Source organism: Terrapene carolina, unplaced genomic scaffold (assembly GCF_002925995.2).
Source record: "Terrapene carolina triunguis isolate 2854851 unplaced genomic scaffold, T_m_triunguis-2.0 Scaffold42, whole genome shotgun sequence".
Classification (NCBI taxonomy): Eukaryota; Metazoa; Chordata; order Testudines; family Emydidae; genus Terrapene; species Terrapene triunguis.
Genome location: NW_020664393.1, coordinates 50,755,005 through 50,776,629, shown reverse-complemented (window position 1 = coordinate 50,776,629; position 21,625 = coordinate 50,755,005). Strand labels below are relative to the sequence as shown.

At 44.2% G+C, this 21,625-nt stretch overlaps 1 protein-coding gene across 4 annotated transcripts in view; it reads left to right on the top strand.

The window, feature by feature from the left end:
• PXDN (peroxidasin) overlaps positions 1-21,625 on the top strand; it is a 151,733-nt gene that overhangs the window by 52,351 nt on the left and 77,757 nt on the right. For 3 of the 4 annotated variants that reach the window (XM_024215788.2, XM_024215790.2, XM_024215791.2), the window contains 4 exons: positions 9,241-9,312; positions 14,900-14,971; positions 15,593-15,664; positions 17,329-17,498. In XM_024215788.2, coding sequence (XP_024071556.1) covers positions 9,241-9,312; positions 14,900-14,971; positions 15,593-15,664; positions 17,329-17,498 — 386 coding nt within the window. The remainder of the gene's footprint in view (positions 1-9,240; positions 9,313-14,899; positions 14,972-15,592; positions 15,665-17,328; positions 17,499-21,625) is intronic. The other variant, XM_024215789.2, reaches the window with a different exon arrangement.

The following is a 21,625-nucleotide window of genomic DNA, read 5'->3' as shown; positions in this document are numbered from 1 at the left end:
GTCTTTCTGGACCCTGTGGGCATATCACCAAGCCCAAGGGGTTCCACCTGCGGCCTCCCGCTCAGTACATTCGGAGCCCCGAGTACCGGAGGCCACCATCAATCGTCCCTCCCGGGGGGTATGGAGGCACCTGCGCCCACTCCTACGCAGGCCCCAGACCCCGATATGATGGATCCTGGACATCAGGACCTCTCGCAATTGGACCCACCATAGGATCCATTACCCCCTGAAGCATCTTCCTCATCTTCTCCAGATCCCCCCCGATAGACCTACGTGCTCACCTTTTACGCAGGGTGGCACGTAACATGGATTTCCAAGCAGAGGAGATAGTGGAGTTGGAGGACCCGGTGGTGAGCATCCTTTCAGCTGATGCCCCATCCCGGGTAGCGTTACCCATCATCTGCACCATTCAGGCTAACGCCAACACAATATGGCAGACTGCCAGAGGGGTTGAGAGGAAATACTTTGTTCCCTATAAGGACTATGGATACCTATATACTCACCCTCAGCCGTGTTCACTGGTGGTGTCCTCAGTGAACGCAAGGGAACGTCATGGTCAACAGGCTGCAGTGCCCAAATCTAGAGATGCCAAGCGCTTCGATTTGTTTGGATGCAAAATTTACTCAGCGGTGGGGTCTACAGCTCAGAGCCGCAAACCAACAGGCGCTCTTGAGCCGCTATGATTATAACTCATGGAACTCCATGGGTAAATTTAAGGAGTTGATTCCCCAAGAGTCGAGGGATGAGTTTGGGGCCTTAGTGGAAGAGGGTAAAAAGGTGGCTAGGACCTCCTTACAGGCCTCTCTTGATGTAGCGGACTCTGCTGCTAGGACACTGGCGTTGGGCATAGCTATGCGACGCATCTCCTGGCTGCAGGTATCTGGCTTACCGCCAGAACTAAAACAGACCCTACAAGATCTACCATTTAATGGGCAGGGCCTGTTCTCGGACAAAACGGACGCTCGGTTACAGAGCCTAAAAGATTCCAGAACCATCATGCGCTCCCTGGGGATGCATGTCCCAGGACCCCAGCGCAGACCCTTTAGACCACAGCCCCAAAAGTTCTATCCTCCCCCTCGTCCAAGGCAAGACTTTTCCAGAAGACGTGGACGAGGTGGTAGAAGGAGATCCACCGGCCACCAACCCGTTCAGAACCAAGGCCCTCTTAGACCATCTTCAGGGCCCAGGCAAAATTTTTGAAGGTACGCCCGAGGACGGCGTACTAGTCGCCACCCAGGATCCATTCCCTTTATTTCAGGATTGCCTCACCCATTTCACCATGCGTGGTCCCTTATAACTTCAGACCGATGGGTTCTTCGCACGGTGGAAAGGGGATACTCTCTCCAATTTTCTTCCCCCCTTCCCTCTCCTCCTCCCTCCCCGTCCCTCTTCAGGGACCCCTCTCACGAGCAACTCCTTATACAGGAGGTTTTTACGCTTCTGTCCATGGGAGCGATAGAGGAGGTTCCATCAGAGTTAAGGGGCAGGGGATTTTACTCCCGTTATTTCCTAATCCCCAAGACAAAAGGGGGACTTCGACCCATTTTAGATCTGCGCGGACTCAACAAATTCATTGTAAAGTTGAAGTTCCACATGGTCTCATTGGGGACTATTATCCCTTCCCTGGATCCTGGAGACTGGTATGCTGCCCTCGACATGAAGGACGCGTATTTTCACATAGCAATTTAACCTCCACACAGGCGCTTCCTTCCCTTTGTAGTAAACCACATGCATTACCAATTTGTCGTCCTTCCCTTTGGGCTGTCCATGGCTCTGAGAGTGTTTACCAATGTATGGCCATCGTGGCAGCCTACCTTCGTCGACAAAGGATACAGGTGTTCCCATATCTGGACCACTGGCTCGTTCATGGCCACACCAGGGAAGAAGTACAATCCCACGTCCAAGTCACCCTGCACACATTCCACAAGCTGGGCATCTTACTCAGCAGAGAAAAGTCTACTCTGGAGCCAACCCAGAGAATAGAGTTTATCGGGGCAGTTTTAGACTCCAGACTCGCCCGCGCTCTCCTGCCGGACACTCGTTTTCAGGCTATCGCAAACATTATCCACAGCCTCCAAGGCTTCCCGACTTCCACGATCAGGATATGCCTCGGCCTTTTGGGGCACATGGCATCGTGCATTTACGTAACTAAGCATGCCAGACTTCGGCTCCACCCGCTTCAGGCCTGGGTATCATCGGTGTACTGTCCAGGTCGGGACAGCCTGAACATGGTGGTCACGGTTCCGAAATCAGTCTTGACCTCCCTCAGCTGGTGGCTGAACCATACCTGGGTGTGTGAAGGGGTACCATTTCACACCCCACAACCTTCCCTATACCTGGTCACAGACGCATCATCTCTGGGCTGGGGCGCTCACCTTGGGGAACACCAGACGCAGGGCCTTTGGACCACATCCGAACTAGCCCTGCACATCAATGTACGAGAACTGATGGCAGTACGCCTAGCGTGTCAGGCGTTTTGCGGTCTCCAACATGGCCGTTGTGTGGCAGTCCTCACAGACAACACCACGCCCATGTTCTACATCAACAAGCAAGGGGGAGCCCGATCGTCCCCCCATGCCAGGAGGCTATTCGCCTGTGGGAATTTTGCATAGCCCACTCGATACATCTGATGGCGTCGTTTCTCCCAGGAGTCCAGAACATGCTGGCAGACCGTCTCAGCAGGTCATTCCAATCTCACGAGTGGTCAATTCACCCAGATATCATCCACTCCATCTTCCGGAGCTGGGGGTTTCCCCAGATCGACCTATTCGCCTCACGCGTCAATCGAAAGTGCCAAGTGTTCTGTTCTCTCCAAGGGCGCTCTCAGGGCTCCCTGTCAGACGCTTTCCTACTACTGTGGAGAGACCAGCTGTTCTACGCCTTCCCACCATCTTCAGCAACGTGCCACGCCCCCCTTGCAGGCGTTGATACCACTTATACTGGACTATCTCCTATCCCTAAAACAGCAGGGCCTGGCGATATCTTCTGTCTGGGTACACCTGGCAGCTATCTTGGCGTTCCACCCAGGAGAAAATGCTTTCTCGGTCTTCTAATCCGATGGTTGTCAGATTCCTAAAGGGCTTGGATCGCCTATACCCACAACTGCGTCAACCGGTTCCGGCGTGGGACCTTAACCTGGTCCTCTCCAGGCTTACGGGGCCCCTGTTCGAGCCAATGGCTGCCTGCTCACTCTTTTACCTATCTTTGAAGACAGCCTTCCTTGTAGCCATCACTTCAGCGAGGCCTGTTTCTGAAATCAGAGCCCTCACGTCGGAACCTCCGTATACAGTCGTCCATAAAGACAAGGTGCAGCTTCGTCCCCACCCTGCCTTTCTCCCCAAGGTGGTATTAGCTTTTCATGTAAACCAGGATATCTTCCTCCCGGTCTTCCATCCTAAGCCGCACGCTACGCGGCAAGATCAACATATGCACTCTCTGGACGTGCGCAGGGCCCTCGCATTCTATATTGAACGTACAAAGCCGTTTAGGAAGATGACTCAACTCTTCGTTGCAGTGGCTGACCGGATGAAAGGCCTATCGGTCTCCTCGCAACGTATCTCCTCTTGGATCACGTTCTGTATTCGTGCTTGCTACGACTTGGCCAGTGTCCCGACGCCACGCCTCACCGCCCACTCCACGAGGGCTCAAGCCTCCTCGACCGCTTTCCTGACACAGGTTCCAATCCATGAGATCTGTAGAGCGGCGGTTTGGGCATCCGTTCATACCTTTGCCGCTCACTACGCGCTAGTACAGCAGTCTAAAGACAATGCCGCATTTGGCTCAGCGGTTCTGCACTCAGCGATGTCTCACTCCGACCCCACTGCCTAGGTAAGGCTTGGGAGTCACCTAATTGGAATCGATAGAAGGAAGCACTCGAAGAAGAAAAAACAGTTACTCACCTTTTTAACTGTTGTGCTTCGATATGTGTTGCTCATATCCATTCCAAACCCGCCCTCCTTCCCCACTGTCGGAGTAGCCGGCAAGAAGGAACTGAGGGGGCGCTGGGTCGGCTGGGGTATATATCCAGCACCATGAAGGCGCCACTCCAGGGGGCTCCACAGCCAACCCACTGGGTGTTGCTAGGGTAAAAATTCTCCGACGATCGTGCATGCGGCACGCACACACCTAATTGGAATGGATATGAGCAACACATCTCGAAGAACAACAGTTACAAAGGTGAGTAACAGTTTTTTTGCAGGGCTGCTCCTTGGTCTTTCATATGTACTTTCACCAAACATTATGCTATTATGATTGCATTTAGATCAGATGCAAACTTTGAAAAGGCAGTTCTGCAGTCCTTCTTGACGTAGATTCGAAGCCTGAACTCCATTAGTTACAGCTTGCAAGTCTCCTGAATAGAATACATGTCTGCAAGCACTCGAAGAAAAAAGAGTTACCTACCTGTACTGTGACTGTTGCTCTTTGAGATGTGGGTGCAGATCAGACATGACAAACCCGTGAAAAAAACACAGAAATTGGGCTTGTTTTTGACTTAATTAGCTTGTGAGTTGCTCGTTGGCTAGTTTTTGGCTTGTTGTTTATTTGGCTTGTAGCTTGTTGCTTCTCATTTTTGATTGGCGGGGGGCAAGCAGCGGCCCACCACAGTCCCAGACTGCATGCCGGGGGATCTAGTCTCATAGAGTGTTGGGGTTCTTAGGGATTGGCTTGTTTTGGCCTTGTTTTGAATTGGGATTAGCTTGGTTTTTGGCTTATTGTGAAAGTTGGAGTGCTTATTTACTGCGTCAAAGTTGGCAACTGTGGTGCAAATGTGTATTGCACAGCCCACCCTCTGTCCCCTCTGCATCAGAGTATCTACTTTTGATGTTCTGTGTGAAACAACTGAGGGGAGTTGGAGTGGGGCTGCCCTTAAATACTAATCAGAAGGATTATGGGGCCAGAAGGCGTGAGCACCACCCTTACGAATAGTGCTAGGCAGAATTCTCCAGCTTTAGTGTGCTGGGAGTGTGCATGCCTCGGTTGGAATACACGTCTGCACCCACACCTTGAAGAGCAACAATTAGAGTACAGGTAGGCACTTGGGTTTTTTTCTGTATACCAAAAAAAATTAAGTATTTAGAAAGTAATTTTTCTACATGTTCTATCCTTCCTGTTTCATAAAAAGAAGTACACTTTTATTGGTAGGTGTGTAGCTGGGGTTATTTATTTTGTTTTTTAAATCAATGACCGCTACATTGCCACAATCTCTCTAACACAGTGATGCTATATTGTCTGAGGTAATAATATAACTTCAAATTCTGATGCTAAAAGTAGAACAAAATGAATTTTATTGCTATTAGACAACTGGCTTTGTTTTGCTTTGAAGCCTTTTATTTCCATTTCAGATTCTTAATTTTTGGTAGAGATTCTTTAGCCAATGTGCAACCCCAGACCTCCCCCCAAAACACCTCATCATAGGTAACCTAGGCCTTATCCATAGCATAACTAATTCACATGTTTATTCTGCCTTGCAGTAACTCTATATTACTTTGGCTGCATGCTCTCCCTCTGCACCGTAGAATGTAAACACAGCAGTCAAAAACGAAGACTAGAATATTGTCTTCATTTATTAACTAAATAAATGATACACAGTATGTTTTATTCTTTCTGTGCTTTGTTACTCATTATATATGTATATGCTTTGTTCACTTCTGGTAAATTATTGGGTTGACTTGACAGTAGCAGTGGCACAGAAAGATGGGGAAGAAAAAAAACCCCTAAACCTTTAATATATTCAAGGACTTGTGTAATGCTCTGGTGGGGAAAATTCCTTCCTTACCCTCAGCAGAAACAGCTTGCCAGATGCAGACAGGGAAACTATTCAGGCACAATGTGCAGCACTAGAAAAAAGGAGGTACAAGATAAAAAGATAGGGAAGTGTGTGGGGAAAATGTGAGTAGAAATGTAGCTATGATAAGATTTAAAAAAAAAAACTTATGGGTGAGGACAAGGAGTTTGAATATGAACTGGTAGACAGGAAGCCATTCAGGGAGTTCAAAGCAGGGGATGAGGTGCTCAGCATTGTGGGAGATGATTATTTTTGCAAAGAATTTGGGGCATGTTGGCTGAGGGAGAAGTGAGAGGTCTAAGGCCAGACATGAAAGTTACAATAATCAAGGAGATAATGACCAGGACATGGAGAATAGTTTTAGCAGTGAGGAAGGGACAGATTTTGGAACTATTAAGATGGAACAAGTGGCAAGATTTAGTGAAAGTTTGAATATGGGGGAATAGGTAGAGAAGGAGAGAGAAGTAAAATATAATACCAAGACTACAATCTTGGGAGACTTCTTCAGGATCCTCCTCTCTAGATTCCCTAATACACACACACTGTCCCTCACCAGTTCATACAAAATGTAGCTGCTGATATTATCTCCCTTGTTTGATGAGCTGATCATGTCACTCCCCTCTTTGAAACTCTCCAGTGGCTCCCCATCTGCTCTTCCGTACTTATACTCGCTTGTCAAGTTTTGTGTCACCCTCCATTGACATTGCTGTCTTTTTCCACATGTCTGTCAATCTCTCAAACAATCACCTCCATGGCTTTCTTTACACAACCTTCTATACATTACTTGAATGCTCTGAACTTGTTTGCAAGGCCCATATCCCATCCACTTTTAAGTCTCACATAAAAATCCACTTCTTCTAGGCTGCCTGTAGTGAATCTTATTGATATATAATAAAATCCTTTTTGTTATTCCCCTTCTCTGACTGCTCTCTGTCTGTCTGTCGGCTGTCCATCCCTACACCGTGAACTCGCTGGGGCAGGGATCATCTTTTCCTGAGTATTTGGAAAGTGCATACCTCACTGTAATTGGTACTGCAAACAAATACTAATTGTAGAATTGTGTTCCCCAAAACTCTCTATCCTAGTAAAGTATATCCACAAGTCACTAATAACTGTTTATTCACCCCTTATAAAGTTCTAATAGGCTATAGGTTATAACAGATTACAGAATTTATAGTTAGTTAAGTGATATATTACTCTGTCCTTAATTACATTTTTAACTAGTACAGTATTTGCAAAGTTCCTGTTATTAGACACAGTTGGAGTTTAGTGAGTGTGTTGCATATTTTTGAGTGATATTTAGTGTTTTGTCTCCTCACGGGTTTGTGTTCATTAGGTTGCTCTATTACTACTTGAAATAAATTTCTCTCTCTCTCTCTCCCCCTCTGTTAATGTCACATCCCATTTTTGCATTAAAAAAAAAATCATATAACAGAGTGCTGACGTGCAAGTTCAGTAAGCATGTCTTACTGACATAGCCCATTTAAGCCCCAGGTATTGTTCAGAGTTGGAGTCTCCAGAAAGGGCACATGATGGAATGGGATCAGCTGACTACATGGCATAATGGTCCTGGCTCAGCCTGGAGAAAATGATAGTTGAAGTAAGACCTGGAGTGAAGTTTTATTATGGGGGCCTGGGAGGTCTAGGCAATAGGCAGGAAAGGCTACCCCGGGGGAAGGATTGTGTCTTCCCTCCCTTCCCTTCCCCTCTCTTCCCAGTATGCTGCAGTTTGGAAATGCCTCTAGTGGCTGGGACCAAGTGTTTTTGAGTTGCTTTGCTCTTGTGTTGAATCCAGTATTGCCAGCCTCAAGAGATCAAAAATCATGAGTCAGATCCCCCCAAAATCACAAGATTGGCCCCACAAATCATCAGATATCAACATCATGAAACAATGGTTTTTAGTCTGTCTTTTGACTTTTTATCTCCCCTCTACTCTTCTGGCTATGTGTTGTATGATAATTTCAGATTGAGAAGTCAACCCCTAATGCACACAAAATGCATGCTTCTTCCTTCTCTCAGCCCATGCTTGCTACCTCCACACCCATGACCAAATGACACCAGTCACTCCATTTCATCTTCATTTGTCTAATCCAGTCTAATCCAGTTTGCTCGACTAAAGCCCTCTAAGCACCCACAAGACCCTTTCTTTTTTGGATGACAACAAAATTTCTTCCTCCTGAAAAGAGGACGACAAATCCTCATATTGCCTAAATATTTTAATTGAAATAACATCACCTCCCTCATTTAACAACTGTAGGTTGCAATAAGGTCAAAAAAGGATGTCTCTTAATAAAATAAAAAGGGAAACATCTCCTCATCTAACACAGAGAAGCTGCTTAATGAAGGACACAGAATACAAATTCAATTAATTATGTCCAAAACCTGACTTCATGGGACATATTGGGTTTCCTTTGTGTAAGTGACAAGAGACTTTGATCTTCTGATTTCTGGAGTGCACCAGTACTAATGTTTTATAGAACACTGAAACATCAATGTTAATGTGAAAAGTTTATTTTGTTCCCTTCTTAAATATATAATTTAGACTTCTAGAACATCAAAATTGAGATGAGTTCAAAGTTTGTGTATATCCTGGGGGTACTTAGCACTTGCTCAGATTCATCCAGCAACTTGTTTGTTTTCATCCTCTAGGGGAGGAATACAAGGCACATAGACACAACATAGTATTCTGTATGCGTTGATTCTGGGTAGTACTAGCGTGGATATCAATGCAACATACCTAGCATCCATGTCCCATACAGGGAAAAATAATTTATTTTTGCTGTCTGAATGCCATAATACAAAGATACTGAGTTGTATTTATCTTTGAATATTTTAAAAGCTGGCAGATCATCGCAGAGACACTCCTTTTTTGTTACCTGAATTTGGTGAAGGAAAAATAGGTTTCCATGTTTGGTCCAGTGCTTAATTTGTAATGAAAGAGGTGCCAGGGCTAAAGCAATTTTTTTTTTACTTTCATAACTGACGCAGCAGGCCCAGAGGTGCTGGGGCTATGAACTGCCAAGCCCTGACACAAATTAAGCACTGGTTTGTTCCAGTGTTCAAACCAAATATTTTAAAGAAAACAGGATGCTGCAAGCAACCTCAGTGTTCTTTGGGATATCCAGTTAATCAAACTAACACTCCCATCCATTGAGAGCTTGTCAGGAAATGAGGGCAAAGGAACTTCCAAAAGGACATGGTAACAACCAGAAGGCCAAAAGCCCTCCAACTATCAATGTCAGGGCATAGAGGGCTCCCCAGTCTTCTGTGCCTTTTCTGGTAGGCCTGGGGAATGGATTCTCAAGCAGGAAGCATTTTGAGTGTGTACATGTTTTTGTTTTAGTTTTTCTACTACATATTAGAAAAACGTCTTCATGTGTCAACTTAATTCTTCTTTTCCACCTTAATGTAGCTCTTGTTTGTGTACTAATATTACTGATTGTTTCTTGTTTCAGCTATTTGTACAAGAATGAAATCCAGTCAATTGACAGGCAAGCATTTAAAGGACTTGCCTCTCTAGAACAACTGTAAGTGCCTTTTCTCTTCTGTGCTGTCATCTACATGGTTGCCTTTCAGAGGAAAAGTGCACGTCTTGATCAGTATTTTCTTCCTGCATGCTTTGCATGTCTGCACTGGAATGGGATGTTAGTCAAACGTTCTTATAATCATTTGCATGTGAAAAAAAAATTGAATTGGTGTCAAATTCTTCATTTCTGTGTTTGTCTTTTATTTGTGATTTATATTCCAAGCGTCCTAGTGCACTGTGTAGTAGACTTGGAGAAGAAGCATGATCACAGACAAATATTGAAAACAGTGTGCATTAATTAGAGATTCAAGGTCTGATTCTGCTTACACCTACATAGGTTTTACAATGCTGCAACTCCTATGACTGCACTGGAGTTGCTCTTGTTTTACACTGGTGTAAATGAAAGTTTGAATCAAGCCCTAAAATTTATTTCAGTACTTTTATCTTTAATTTAAAAAAACCTTTTAAATTAAAATATGAATATTATTGATACACATGTGGCTGATCATTGCCGTATATTGGGGGAGGTAGAGGGTGGGAGTGGTATCCTCATTGTCTGCAATGTGGAAAGTGTTTCAGTTAGTTTTTTGCTAGCAACATTGTGTAAGCTATTGTTCTCTTACTGAGTTTCAAGTGAAGAGGAATTTAATTTGAAAATGAATGGAAAATAGCCTCTACTAGTATGATTAAAAAGAAATGTATTGTTTCAGCTATGTGTTTGGTTATTCACTGTTTACTTAATCAGAAAACAGTTCACCATTACACAGTAATTCAAGTAGTACTTGGACTGGTAGAAACAGCGATAACTAAATAGATAATATTGCAGATCTGTCTGTGAAGTCCGGAAGTTTAATTTTGCAGAGGATTTTTGCTTTGCAGGGTGAATTTCATTGTCTGTCATTGAGTTCCTATAAAAGAGAATCTCCTTTCCTGCAGGGCAATAGGAGTTTTGAGTTTCCAGACTATATTCATGTAACTATAGTTGTGCTCTACATACTGTCTCTGCATTTTTATCCCTCATATCAAGTTTTATATGCAAGAAAACTACACTTTGGAAAATACACAGAAAATCCATATACACATATTTTAGAGGGCACTTGGGTGCCTTTTAGGGGAACAGGTTCTATTTAGGTACTAAGTGTGAAACACATATGATAACTGTCATTTGTCTCCTTAATGCCTTTCTCTTCCTCCCTCTCTAGCACTGGTTACTGCAGCATACTGACAGCAACTGGTAGGGCTTACTTGCATGCTAATAGCAAATCGTATTTTCTTCATAGTACATTAATTATTTAGGTGCGCCTGTTAAATTACTAACTTCTGTAAAATAATAAGCTTTCAGCTTAGGGTACGTCTACAGTACGAAATTAATTTGAACTTATTCTATTCGAATTTTCTGAAGTAATTTTATACATTCGGTGTTGTGTGTCCCCAGTAAAGCGCGTGAATTCGGCGGAGTGCGTCCACAGTACTGAGGCTAGCATCGAATGTCGGAGTGGTGCACTGTGGGAAGCTATCCCACAGTTCCCGCAGTCCCCGCCGCCCATTGGAATTGTGGGTTAAGCTCCCAGTGCATGATGGGGCAAAACCATTCTCGCGGGTGTTTCTGGGTGTGTGCCGTCACTTGCTCCTCCCTCCGTGAAAGCTACGGCAGACGCCATACTGCCAGCAGACGGTGCAGTATGGTGCACCGCCTGTCTCCTTGTACTATGAATCCACCTCGAATGTCCTCTCTTCTTTCTATCTACTCTTTTATCTAATCATTTCCTGCCTTTTTTCGGCTACCATGAACCAAGCAGCACAGCTTCTGCCACAAACTCTGCTCTCACTCGCTCCTCCCTCCGTGAAAGCTACGGCAGACGCCATACTGCCAGCAGACGGTGCAGTATGGTGCACCGCCTGACTCCTTGTACTATGAATCGACCTCGAATGTCCTCTCGTCTTTCTATCTACTCTTTTATCTAATCATTTCCCGCCTTTTTTCGGCTACCATGAACCAAGCAGCACAGCTTCTGCCGCAAACTCTGCTCTCCCGCTCTTGCATCGCTAGCTAATTTTTCAATGTTGTCTGTCCTGGGCTCCCGTGGAAGCTACTGAAGGCAACAATTCCCTGCCATTTTTCTGCCATCGTGAACTGAGCCGCACAGCTTCTGCCGCTTTTTCCATGTTGTCAGTCCTGGGCTCCCGTGGAAGCTACAGACGGCAACAATTCCCCGCCGTTTTTCGGCCATCATGACCTGAGCCGCACAGCTTCCGCTACAAACTCTGCTCTCGCTTCCACCGCAAACTCTGCTCTCCCGCTCTTGCAGCTGTAGTGAGCGTCCCAACTCCATGAATGCTACAGAAGACAACCATTTACCGCCTTTTATCGGCCATCTTGAACTGAACAGGCCTCCTACGTTTTGCGCCCTTTTCCCATGATTACACGTGCAGGCGCCATAGCGTGGCAATCATGGAGCCCGCTCAGATCTCCGCTGCAGTTTTGACCATTGTAAATACCTCGCGCATTATCCAGCAGTATGTGCATTACCCACAAAACCTGGCGAGGAAGCAACGACAGTGCGATTGCTATACTGATGAGGACATGAACACAGACATTCCTAGAAGCATGGCATGTGGCGATTGGGAGATCATGGTGGCATAGGGCCAGGTTCACGCCGATTCTGGGCCCAGGAAACAAGCACAGACTCGTGGGACCGCATAGTGTTGCAAGTCTGGGATGATTCCCAGTGGCTGCGAAACTTTTGTATGCGTAGGGCCACTTTCATGGAACTTTGTGACTTGCTGTCCCCTGCCCTGAAGTGCAAAGATACCAAAATGAGAGCAGCCCTCACAGTTGAGAAGTGAGTGGCCATAGCACTGTGGAAGCTTGCAACGCCCGACAGCTACCAGTCAGTTGGGAATCAGTTTGGAGTGGGCAAATCTACTGTAAGGGCTGCTGTGCTTCAAGTAGCCAACGCAATCATTGACCAGCTGCTATCAAGGGTAGTGACTTTGGGAAATGTGCAGATCATTGTGGATGGCTTTAATGCGCTGGGGTTCCCTAACTGCGGCGGGGCGATAGACGGAATGCATATCCCTATCTTGGCCCCGGCACACCGTGGTAGGCAGTACATAAACCGCAATAGGTACTTTTCCATGGTGCTGCAATCACTGGTGGATCACAAGGGACATTTCACCGACATCAACGTGGGATGGCCGGGAAAGGTGCATGACTCTCGCATCTTCAGGAACTCTGGTCTGTTTGAACAGCTGCAGGAAGGGACTTACTTCCTAGACCAGAAAATTACTGTTGGGGATGTTGAAATGCCTATAGTTATCCTCGGGGACCCAGCCTACCTCTTAATGCCATGGCTCATGAAGCCGTACACAGGCACCCTGGACAGCAGTAAGGAGCAGTTCAACTATAGGCTGAGCAAGTGCAGAATGGTGGTAGAATGTGCTTTTGGATGTTTGAAAGCGCGCTGGCGCAGTTTACTGACTCGGTTAGATCTCAGCACAACCAATATTCCAATTGTAATTGCTGCTTGTTGTGTGCTCCACAATCTCTGTGAGAGTAAGGGGGAGACATTTATGGCGGGGTGGGAGGTTGAGGCAACTCGCCTGGCTGCCAATTTCGCACAGCCAGACAACAAGGCGATTAGAAGAGCACAGCAGGGCGCGCTGCACATCAGAGAAGCTTTGAAAGCCAGTTTCATGACTGGCAAGGGTACGGTGTGACAGTTGTTTGTTTCTCTTTATGCATATGAATTTATGTTGGCTGGGTACATTGGCGCCAGGTGTAAAAAAATTCTGAGTTGCTCCATGATTTAGCAGAGAGAAGGTCACAAGCCAGATTTATTGGCTGTCTAGTAGATTTGACATGAAAATGTCACTTGTCACATTCACCTAGGCTTATTGCTTTGGCTGTTTCTCTGGTCCCCCTACTGGAACCACTTATTGGCGTACACTTTCTCCTTGACAATAGGGCTGAGGCTGATGTGCCTCTTTCCTGTCAGCAGCCCATTTACATTGGATTGTTGGGCACTTGTCTGGTTGCTGTGAAAGGAATAGTTTTACGGGGCAGTAGTTTCTGAGATTATCCCCACTGGTTTTTTTCCCATTCCTCTCCCCACTTGATTTCCAATATCTGGCCATGTGGCAGGCACCTTGCTCTTTGGTCTGGAGCTGGAACATGGTCAGAGTGTTTCCAAGCAAGAGAGTTTCTGCTCTTTAAGTGTCTTCCATCTTCTCATGCTCATGCTGCGGAGTTGGTTTTTTGGTGGTGTTTTTTGTTTTGTTTTTAGTTTAGTTTTTTTTTAATTACTGTTTTTTCCATATTTTCATTCCTGACAGAATTGTTAATACTCACTAATATGCATAAACCAATATGAACCTAACCTTGCAGCCCTTGATCATGAATAGCCTGTTACCATTAGTGGAACTACTCATGTGAGTAAGGGTTGCAGATTCAGACCTTCCGTAAGTGCCAAGTATTTTTTTAATATCCAAGGCTTTTGTACTCCAGAAGGAACCTTAATAACCAATATATATACACCAAATAGTGGGCATCTTTTTCTTTTTAGTGTTGCAGTTAGATGTCTATTCATATACCAGACAGCAATAATTATTGGGTAGACTTTTTGGGGGGAGATCTGTCCAGATGGTGATACAGCTCACCTGCACTGATTTTGTGTTTATGAATTTATTTGAGAATAGTATCCTTCTAGTTAGAGGACAGGAGTCTTAAAAAATTTTTTTGAGAGGGGATAGGAGGAGGTTAGAATTGCCATAGCTTTAAGTCTTACTGATAGGGCAGTGATATTACAGGCAAAAGACCTCTCTTGAGACCGCATCGTTGAAAGGTTTCAGTCATTCTCATAGTATTCAAAAGGTGAGATACCAAAAAAATGTTGGGATGTCCATTGAAGGTTGCAAATCTTTACTAATAAAGCTACAAATTTTTTCAACCACACAAAATAAATCAAGTGACTTCATGTGGTGGTCCGGGTGGTAGGATTCACTAGGAAAATATGATAGTTGCAGGAGAGAGGGTCAGAAAATGTAAAACCAATATTTCTCGAAAAGCCCTGGTTCTACTGTAAATAAAACAAGTTTTATTACATATTAACTGGTTGATCCAAAATGTGCAGAAAATATTAGTTGATAATAGCTACCTGGCTTTTTATGAAAAAAATGTTTTTTGGATCTGTGATCTGACGTTTTTTGCAGCTACTATAATCTGTCGTTTCTTACCAGTCCTATGATACATGTGGGTTTACTAATTGTCCCATGAGTTTTTGTAAATATTTAGTTTTGACAGAAGATTGTTTGAAGTATGATTAGTTGATACAAATATATTGTTATTTTTACCAATATAATAGCAACTTTTAAAACCTTCCTATTATGTATGGCCTCTCTCTTTCATGGAAAAGTATAGTATCCAAAAGACACGAAAAGCCAATTATGCCACTACATCATTAATCTGTAATCATTTACAGATGTGCTCGGCAGCATGAGAAGTCCTTTACATACCAAGTTTCTAGCTGCACAGTACCACTTCCATTAAATAAATTATTTCAGTGATGTTTTGTTTCACACATTTACAGGTATCTGCACTTTAATCACATAGAAACATTGGAACCTGAATCCTTTATGCATCTTCCAAAACTTGAAAGACTGTAAGTTTTATTTTTGTTTGGAAATTTTGGTAAGCTGTAGTAGTCAGTAGCTTTTTTCTCTGACCCAGATCAATAGCTTTTATTTTGTACTGAAACTTTCATGGTGTAAGAGACTGAGGAGCGAAGTGCTGTGCGCCTTCTGGCAAGTGTGGAGCACCCTTATCTCCCAATGACTTCTGGTCAGGCCCTAGGTGGGGAAATGGTTTAATAACACTGTTTTGTGTACAATTTGCAATCTCAAAATGGGTTCAAAACAATTGTGATTGATGTTTGTCTATCATAAAATAGATTGTATGAAACATGACATAGGAGGATTAATTTTTTGTAAAAATGGCTCATTTGATTACTCTCCCCTTCCCCCTCCCCTCCCCGTTGTCTGTCATTTTTTTATGTAGTTTTGTCTCCAGAGTAGGCTAAAAATGTTTGTTTCTTGGGTGGAGGAGGAGATGAGGAAAGGGAAGTCTTTTTTTTTAAAAAGTAGCAGAAGAAAGTTGATTTAAAAAATGTGTATTTGTACGTTGTAAAATGAGTTTCTCTTTAAGGAATTCCAGAAGAATGTATATGGAATGAAAACATTTCAAAATCTGAACTCATACATGAACTCCTCTGTGTTTTTAACAGATTTTTGCATAATAACAGAATAGCTCATTTAGTTCCTGGGACATTTAGTCATTTGGAATCTATGAAGAGACTGTAAGTAAATTAAATTTACATACTGAAATAATTGAAATAGTCTAATTATACTTATGTCTCATCTTATAGTATTCACCTCCTTTGGCAGTTTGTTCCACTGCCTAATTGTTCTTACCATTAAAGAATCTAGTCTAAACTTTTCCTTCCATGGTCTTTATCCTTCAGTCTTTTGTGACTGTGACTAAACCCCTGCCTTGCTTTATTATCCTGAATTTATGTATAGACTGTGGCCTTGTCTGCAATGAGTCTTTTATATTGTAGACTAAATAAACTCAGCTTCTGCAGTCTTTCCGTCTAACTCTGTTTTAAATTCCTTTGATCTTCTTGTATAACATTTGTTGCCCATTGTATTTTCTCTAGGTTGCTTTTTCTCGATCCTTCGTAAACTGTAGAGACTAGGCGTAAAATTATCTAAAGTGCTTTAGTACTTTCGGAACCTAAGTGACATTTTTCTAAAGTGACGCAGGCACTTTGGTCCAAGTTCACAAAGGGACGTAGTCATTGCAACACTTGACTTTCAGGTGCTAGCTACCCTGTGAAATCCTCAAACCCTGAGTTAGTTGCCCAGGCTGCCTATACAATGAATGAGGAGAGATAGAAGCCTAAGAATGGGCTCCACAAAAACCAGCACGCTCGGCGGGAAGTCACCTAAGTTAGCCAATAGCAGATGCCATGGAGATCATTGTGTCCTAAGCCCTGGACCTCTCAGAGCATTAGGCACCTAAGATCGGGCTGGAGGGAGGCTCCTATCTCCCCTTGGAAGCCACAGTTGGGAACCCTCTCCTAGAATCAGGTGCCTCAGCCATTCCCCTCGAGAATGGAGGTGGCACATGCCTAACTCTATTCAAAAAGGCCCAGAGAAGAAGGCAGTAGCCTCCCTTATGACCATTAGTCCAGTGGTTAAGGCACTCACCTGGAATATAGGAGACCCACAGTTCAATTCCTCCCTCTGCCTGACAAGGGGAAGGTATTTGAACATGGGTGTCCCACCTCTCAGATGAGTGCCCTTAGCTATTAGACTATGGGATATTCTGACGTGGGTCTCTCTCAGCCTCACCTGTTGAAGCTGTTCCATTGTATATAAATAATTGTGCATTGGGCCAGAGAATGAGTGAGAGTGACTCCATAGTCCAATAGTTAGGCACTCACCTGAGAAGTGAGAAACTCATGTTCAAATCTCTTCTCATTAGGTAGACAGGGGAGTTGAATCAGGATTTTCCCCATCCTGGGGGAGTTTCCTAAACACTGGTCTAAAGGTTAAAAAGGGAGTTCTCCTCCTCCTCCTCTCAGCGATTTTGTGTAGAGTTAGGTGTCCTCGGAGAACAACTACCAAATTGGGGTCTGCAGGTAGGATAGGTGGGGGAACCATTATTGAATTATGAGGATAAAAATATTGAATAGCCTGCGACAGAGAGCACTGTCTATCCTGTACAGTGAGTGAGTAGTGGTCGGGGGGGGGGGGGGGGGGGGAGGGGAAATAGTATGTGATGTAATTAAAAACTATATCATAATGCATGTGCACAAGGGGACCTAGATGACTTTCTTTTAATGTAGGTTTTTGTATGTAAGAATAAATAGATGGGGAGTATTGCCAAGTCATATAAAATCTAATGAATTGTTCCAGCTGATTAGGAAGATTAATGGATGATCCTCATTTTCCACAGGCGTCTGGATTCAAATGCTCTGCATTGTGACTGTGAAATCCTATGGCTGGCAGACTTGTTGAAGACATATGCAGAATCTGGTAATGCTCAAGCAGCAGCTACTTGTGAGTATCCAAGGAGGATCCAGGGGCGATCAGTGGCCACAATAACACCAGAAGAACTTAACTGTGGTGAGTTTTCCACTTAATGTTCAGGGGGAAAAATTAATATTTCCAAAACCACCTTTTTTTCATGGGATTTCCCCCCCATTGTTTTGGCCAGTGATGCTAATAGCTACTTTCTGACCATCTCTAAATCTCTCTTCTCTGTATCCCTTCCCCTCAGTCTATCCGTTGCTTTTTGATACAGCTGATCACTCACTTGACTCAGTCTCTACTCTCGGCTTCTTTGACCATACTGTTCTGCTTTTCCTCCTATATCTCCACTTGCTCACTTTTTTTTAATATTGTCTCTTTATCTCTCCTTCTGTCTCCCGCCTCTCTTTAACATCACATTAGTTAGTGCAATGGCAGAATGTCATTTCTCAGCATAGACAAGCCCTGTGAGGGGAAATAAGCCTAAGAACTGAGCATGGTCATCCTGAAAAGACTTTTTTTCCTTAACACCTTTCTGTATTTGTCTGCTTCAACAGTAGAAATTGAGAGATCAATATCAGAATATCCCATAGTCCAGTGGTTAGGCCACTCTGCTGAGAGACCTATGTTCAAATCCTTTGGCCCCATCAGGCAGAGGGAAGAATTGAAGCTGTGGGGGTCTCTCATCCTGATGAATACTATAACCATTGGGCTAAAAGTTAAGAGAGATGGCACTGGCACCAACAACGCCTCTTCCCCCTCGATTTTGTGCAAGCCACGGTCTGGTAGGCATACTCATAGCATGCCTACTGGATCATGCGAGATAGGCAGAGGAGCATCTGTTTTCACATGGTTTGAGGATCCCTCTTGGGCTTAGGTGTGAGACAGGCATCCAGAGTGAGGTGTTGTGCCCATTCCCAGAGGCAGAAACTTAGGCACTTAGGGAACTTTTTCTGTCTAAATTTAGGCACTGAGTAAGTTTAGGCACCTACAGGGTTAGATGTCAGCCAAGCAAGGGTTTTGTGGGTCACAGTGGCATCTAAATCTGGGGTGTAGGTTCCCTTTGTGGGTAATGGTCCACAGTAAACATACAGGATGATAACCGTAGGTAGTCAAGATGCAAAAATGCAACAATAAATACGTCTGTATAAGGGACGTGCAGACATGAAATAATTGAACACTTACTGAAGTTAAAAGCAGAAAGTATACTGGAGAGAATACTGTGTACTTTTGTATTATAAGCAATGGAATATGAAAAGCTGGCTTCTGAGTTTGCCTTCTTTGCATTCAAAACCCCAGTTGACTCCAAAAGGAGACGTGAGCATAAAAAGAATGCAAGCTGGAGTCTTTAGTGGTCAATTTTGAAGTTTAATATTATTTTGTATACTGCACTGCTCTTCAGACAATGGAAAGAGGGAAGGAAACGGGATCCTTAAGGAATTGTTCCTGATTCCTCTGAAGTCTGTGTTAAATCTCTCATAGAAGTCAGTGGGAGTAAGATTAGGTCACTGGATTTCTATCACTCAGTGAGGTTTGAGAAGCTTAGTCTACACCAGTGGCTCCCAAACTTTAACAACCCGTGAACCCTTCTCACTAAATTGTGAAATCTCGTGAACCCCTGCCTAAAAATGAATATTTCCAGGGATTTAAGTTTAAATTTCCTCACTTTGATGGATGCACTTGCTTTGCTCTGCATAGCTCTTGGAAGTCCAGAACCACTGTAGAAAGATAAAGTCTCAGGTCTGGTTTGGCATCAAGTCTGTTTCTGTATTTGATTTTCAGATGTGCATACGAGGAAAACGTTTTCTCGCATAAGTATGTTGTTGAAAATGGTAACAAAACTGTAGTAGCTTTTTCTGCCAGAAGGGAGTTTCTTAAACTCAGCCAAAAGTTGATCAGTGACAAATTTTTGAAACTCCTTTTCAGTTCGTAATCACAGGAGATGTCACTCAATTTCTCTTTTTCCTCAGTGTTCAATATCTGTGTTGAGAAAGTGGTATCATCAAAAGGGTTGCGAATCCAGTCATTATTGCCTGACATAGCTGGAATGTATTCCCTGAAAGTTGTGGAAAGTCCTTTTAGGTGTGCAGTTATATTGGTTTTAGTGCACTGATCCAACTGAAGTTTATGTTCTGCCAGGAAGTCATGAAGATTACTGAAACACTCAGTTTGATTGTTTTCCAAAGAACTTTCCCAGAACTGCAGCTTCTTTATCATGGATTCAACTCACTCTTGCACATTGAAAACTGTTATATTGAGGCCTTGAAGAGATAAATGTAGGTCATTAATTCTTAAGAAAATATCTGCAAAATAAGTTAGGCTCTGGAACCAGACATTATTTTCCATACAGCTGCCAAGGTGGAAAAGGTGGCTGTTGAAAAAAAACTAGGATTTCCGTTCTAAGCTCAAACAAGTGCACAAGGATTTTGCCCCATGAGAGCCATCTAACTTCGGTATGAGTCAACAGACAATTGTGTATACTACCCATTTCTTCACAAAGTAGGTGAAATATTCTGCAATTTGTTGGCCGTGATTTTATGAAATTCATCATTTCCACTTCATTGTCCAACACTTCCTTCAGTCCCTCAGGCATGTGTTTTGTTGTCTATGGATATTGCAATGAGTCCAAGAGACTTTTAATGCAACCTTTCTTGTTCGAGCTACAAATCCAGTATACTTCCCCATCATTGATGTGGCCCCATCAGTGCAAATGCCTAGGCAATGAGACCAATCTATTTCCTTTTCTTGAAAATATGCATTAGTCAGATTGAAGATATCTTCTCCAGTTGTACATTCTTCCAGTGGTCGGCAAAACAACAAGCCTTCTTCAACCATACCTTCATTCACATAATGTACAAACAGTAGCAAAATAGCTAGATTAGCTACATCAGTTGATTCATCCAACTGGATAGCATAATATGGACTATTTTTCACTCTATGTACAATTGCAGTCTCTATGTTATTTGACATGTCATTAATTCTTCGTGACACCGTATTATTGGACAAAGGTACCATGTCAATCCTTTTTGCAGCCTTTTCTCCCACCATGCAATGAACTACATATTTTATAAATGGACCAATCAAGCTCTCTGCAATGGTATGGGCTTCTGATGCTTTTGCTACTCAGTAGCTCACGCGGTATGACGGTTCAAGTGCATTTTCATTATCAGTACTTGCTTTGGATTTAAAACTGGTAAAGTCACTTTTCCTCTCAGCTAATTTTCGCTTGAAAAAATCAACAGGCTTGTCAAGTTGTGCAGGATGCCTAGTTTCTAAATGGCACTGACGTAGAGAAGGGTTGAGGCTGCTGTTTGCTATAACATCACCACAAATTACACACAGTGGTTTCGGACGTTCTTGATCACCAATACGTGTAAAGGCATATTTTATATAATCGTCATATTTTCTTTTCTTTGTAAGTGACTTTCCAGGACCATCATGATCATTAGACTTCGATTTTCCACAATGTGGACTTGAGGAAACACTAGCTGATTCTTGCGTCTTTACGCTTTCCTTTTTTAGCCACCTATACATTGAACTTGTGCACAAAAGTTCTAATAAAAATAACAGAGAGAATGCTAACAACCAACAAACTAGAAAATGAGAAGATTCACTCACGTCTCACTAAAGCAAAACAGCACCCCAGAGAGAATGACTTAGTATCGAATTACTGAGGCACCTTAACGCTGCTACACTGGCTACAATGTGATACCGGCTAGTTTGGCGTGCAAACACCTTTTCTTCCGCCACCAGGGCCGTCACTAGGGGGGTGCCCACGAGGGACAAATTAGCCTGGACCACCCCCCACATACAGCGTGGTCCCTGCTCACTCTGCCCTTCATGCTGCCCAACTTCCCCTGTCTGCCAAGGACAGGGGTCCGAGCTGCCACCTGCGCACCTGGGGTCCCAGCTGCCCCCCTGCCCACCATGGGGCTCAGGCTGCTGGCCCTGTGACGAGGTCTGGGTTGCCGGCCCCAACTGCCCAGCCCCACGTTCTATGGGGCGTGGGCTGCCGACCCCATGCTGACAGCTGGGGCTCTGGTTGCTGACCCCCCCGCTGATGGGGGCAGGGCTCGGGCTGCTAGCCCCAACTTCCTGGCTCCACTCTCCATGGGGCTCAGGCTGCCAGCCCGCACTGACTGCTGGGGCTCGGGCTCCCGCTGACCGGGGCTCAGCTGCGTGCTCTGCAAAGCTCGGGCTGCCAGCCCCAACTGCCGCGGGCT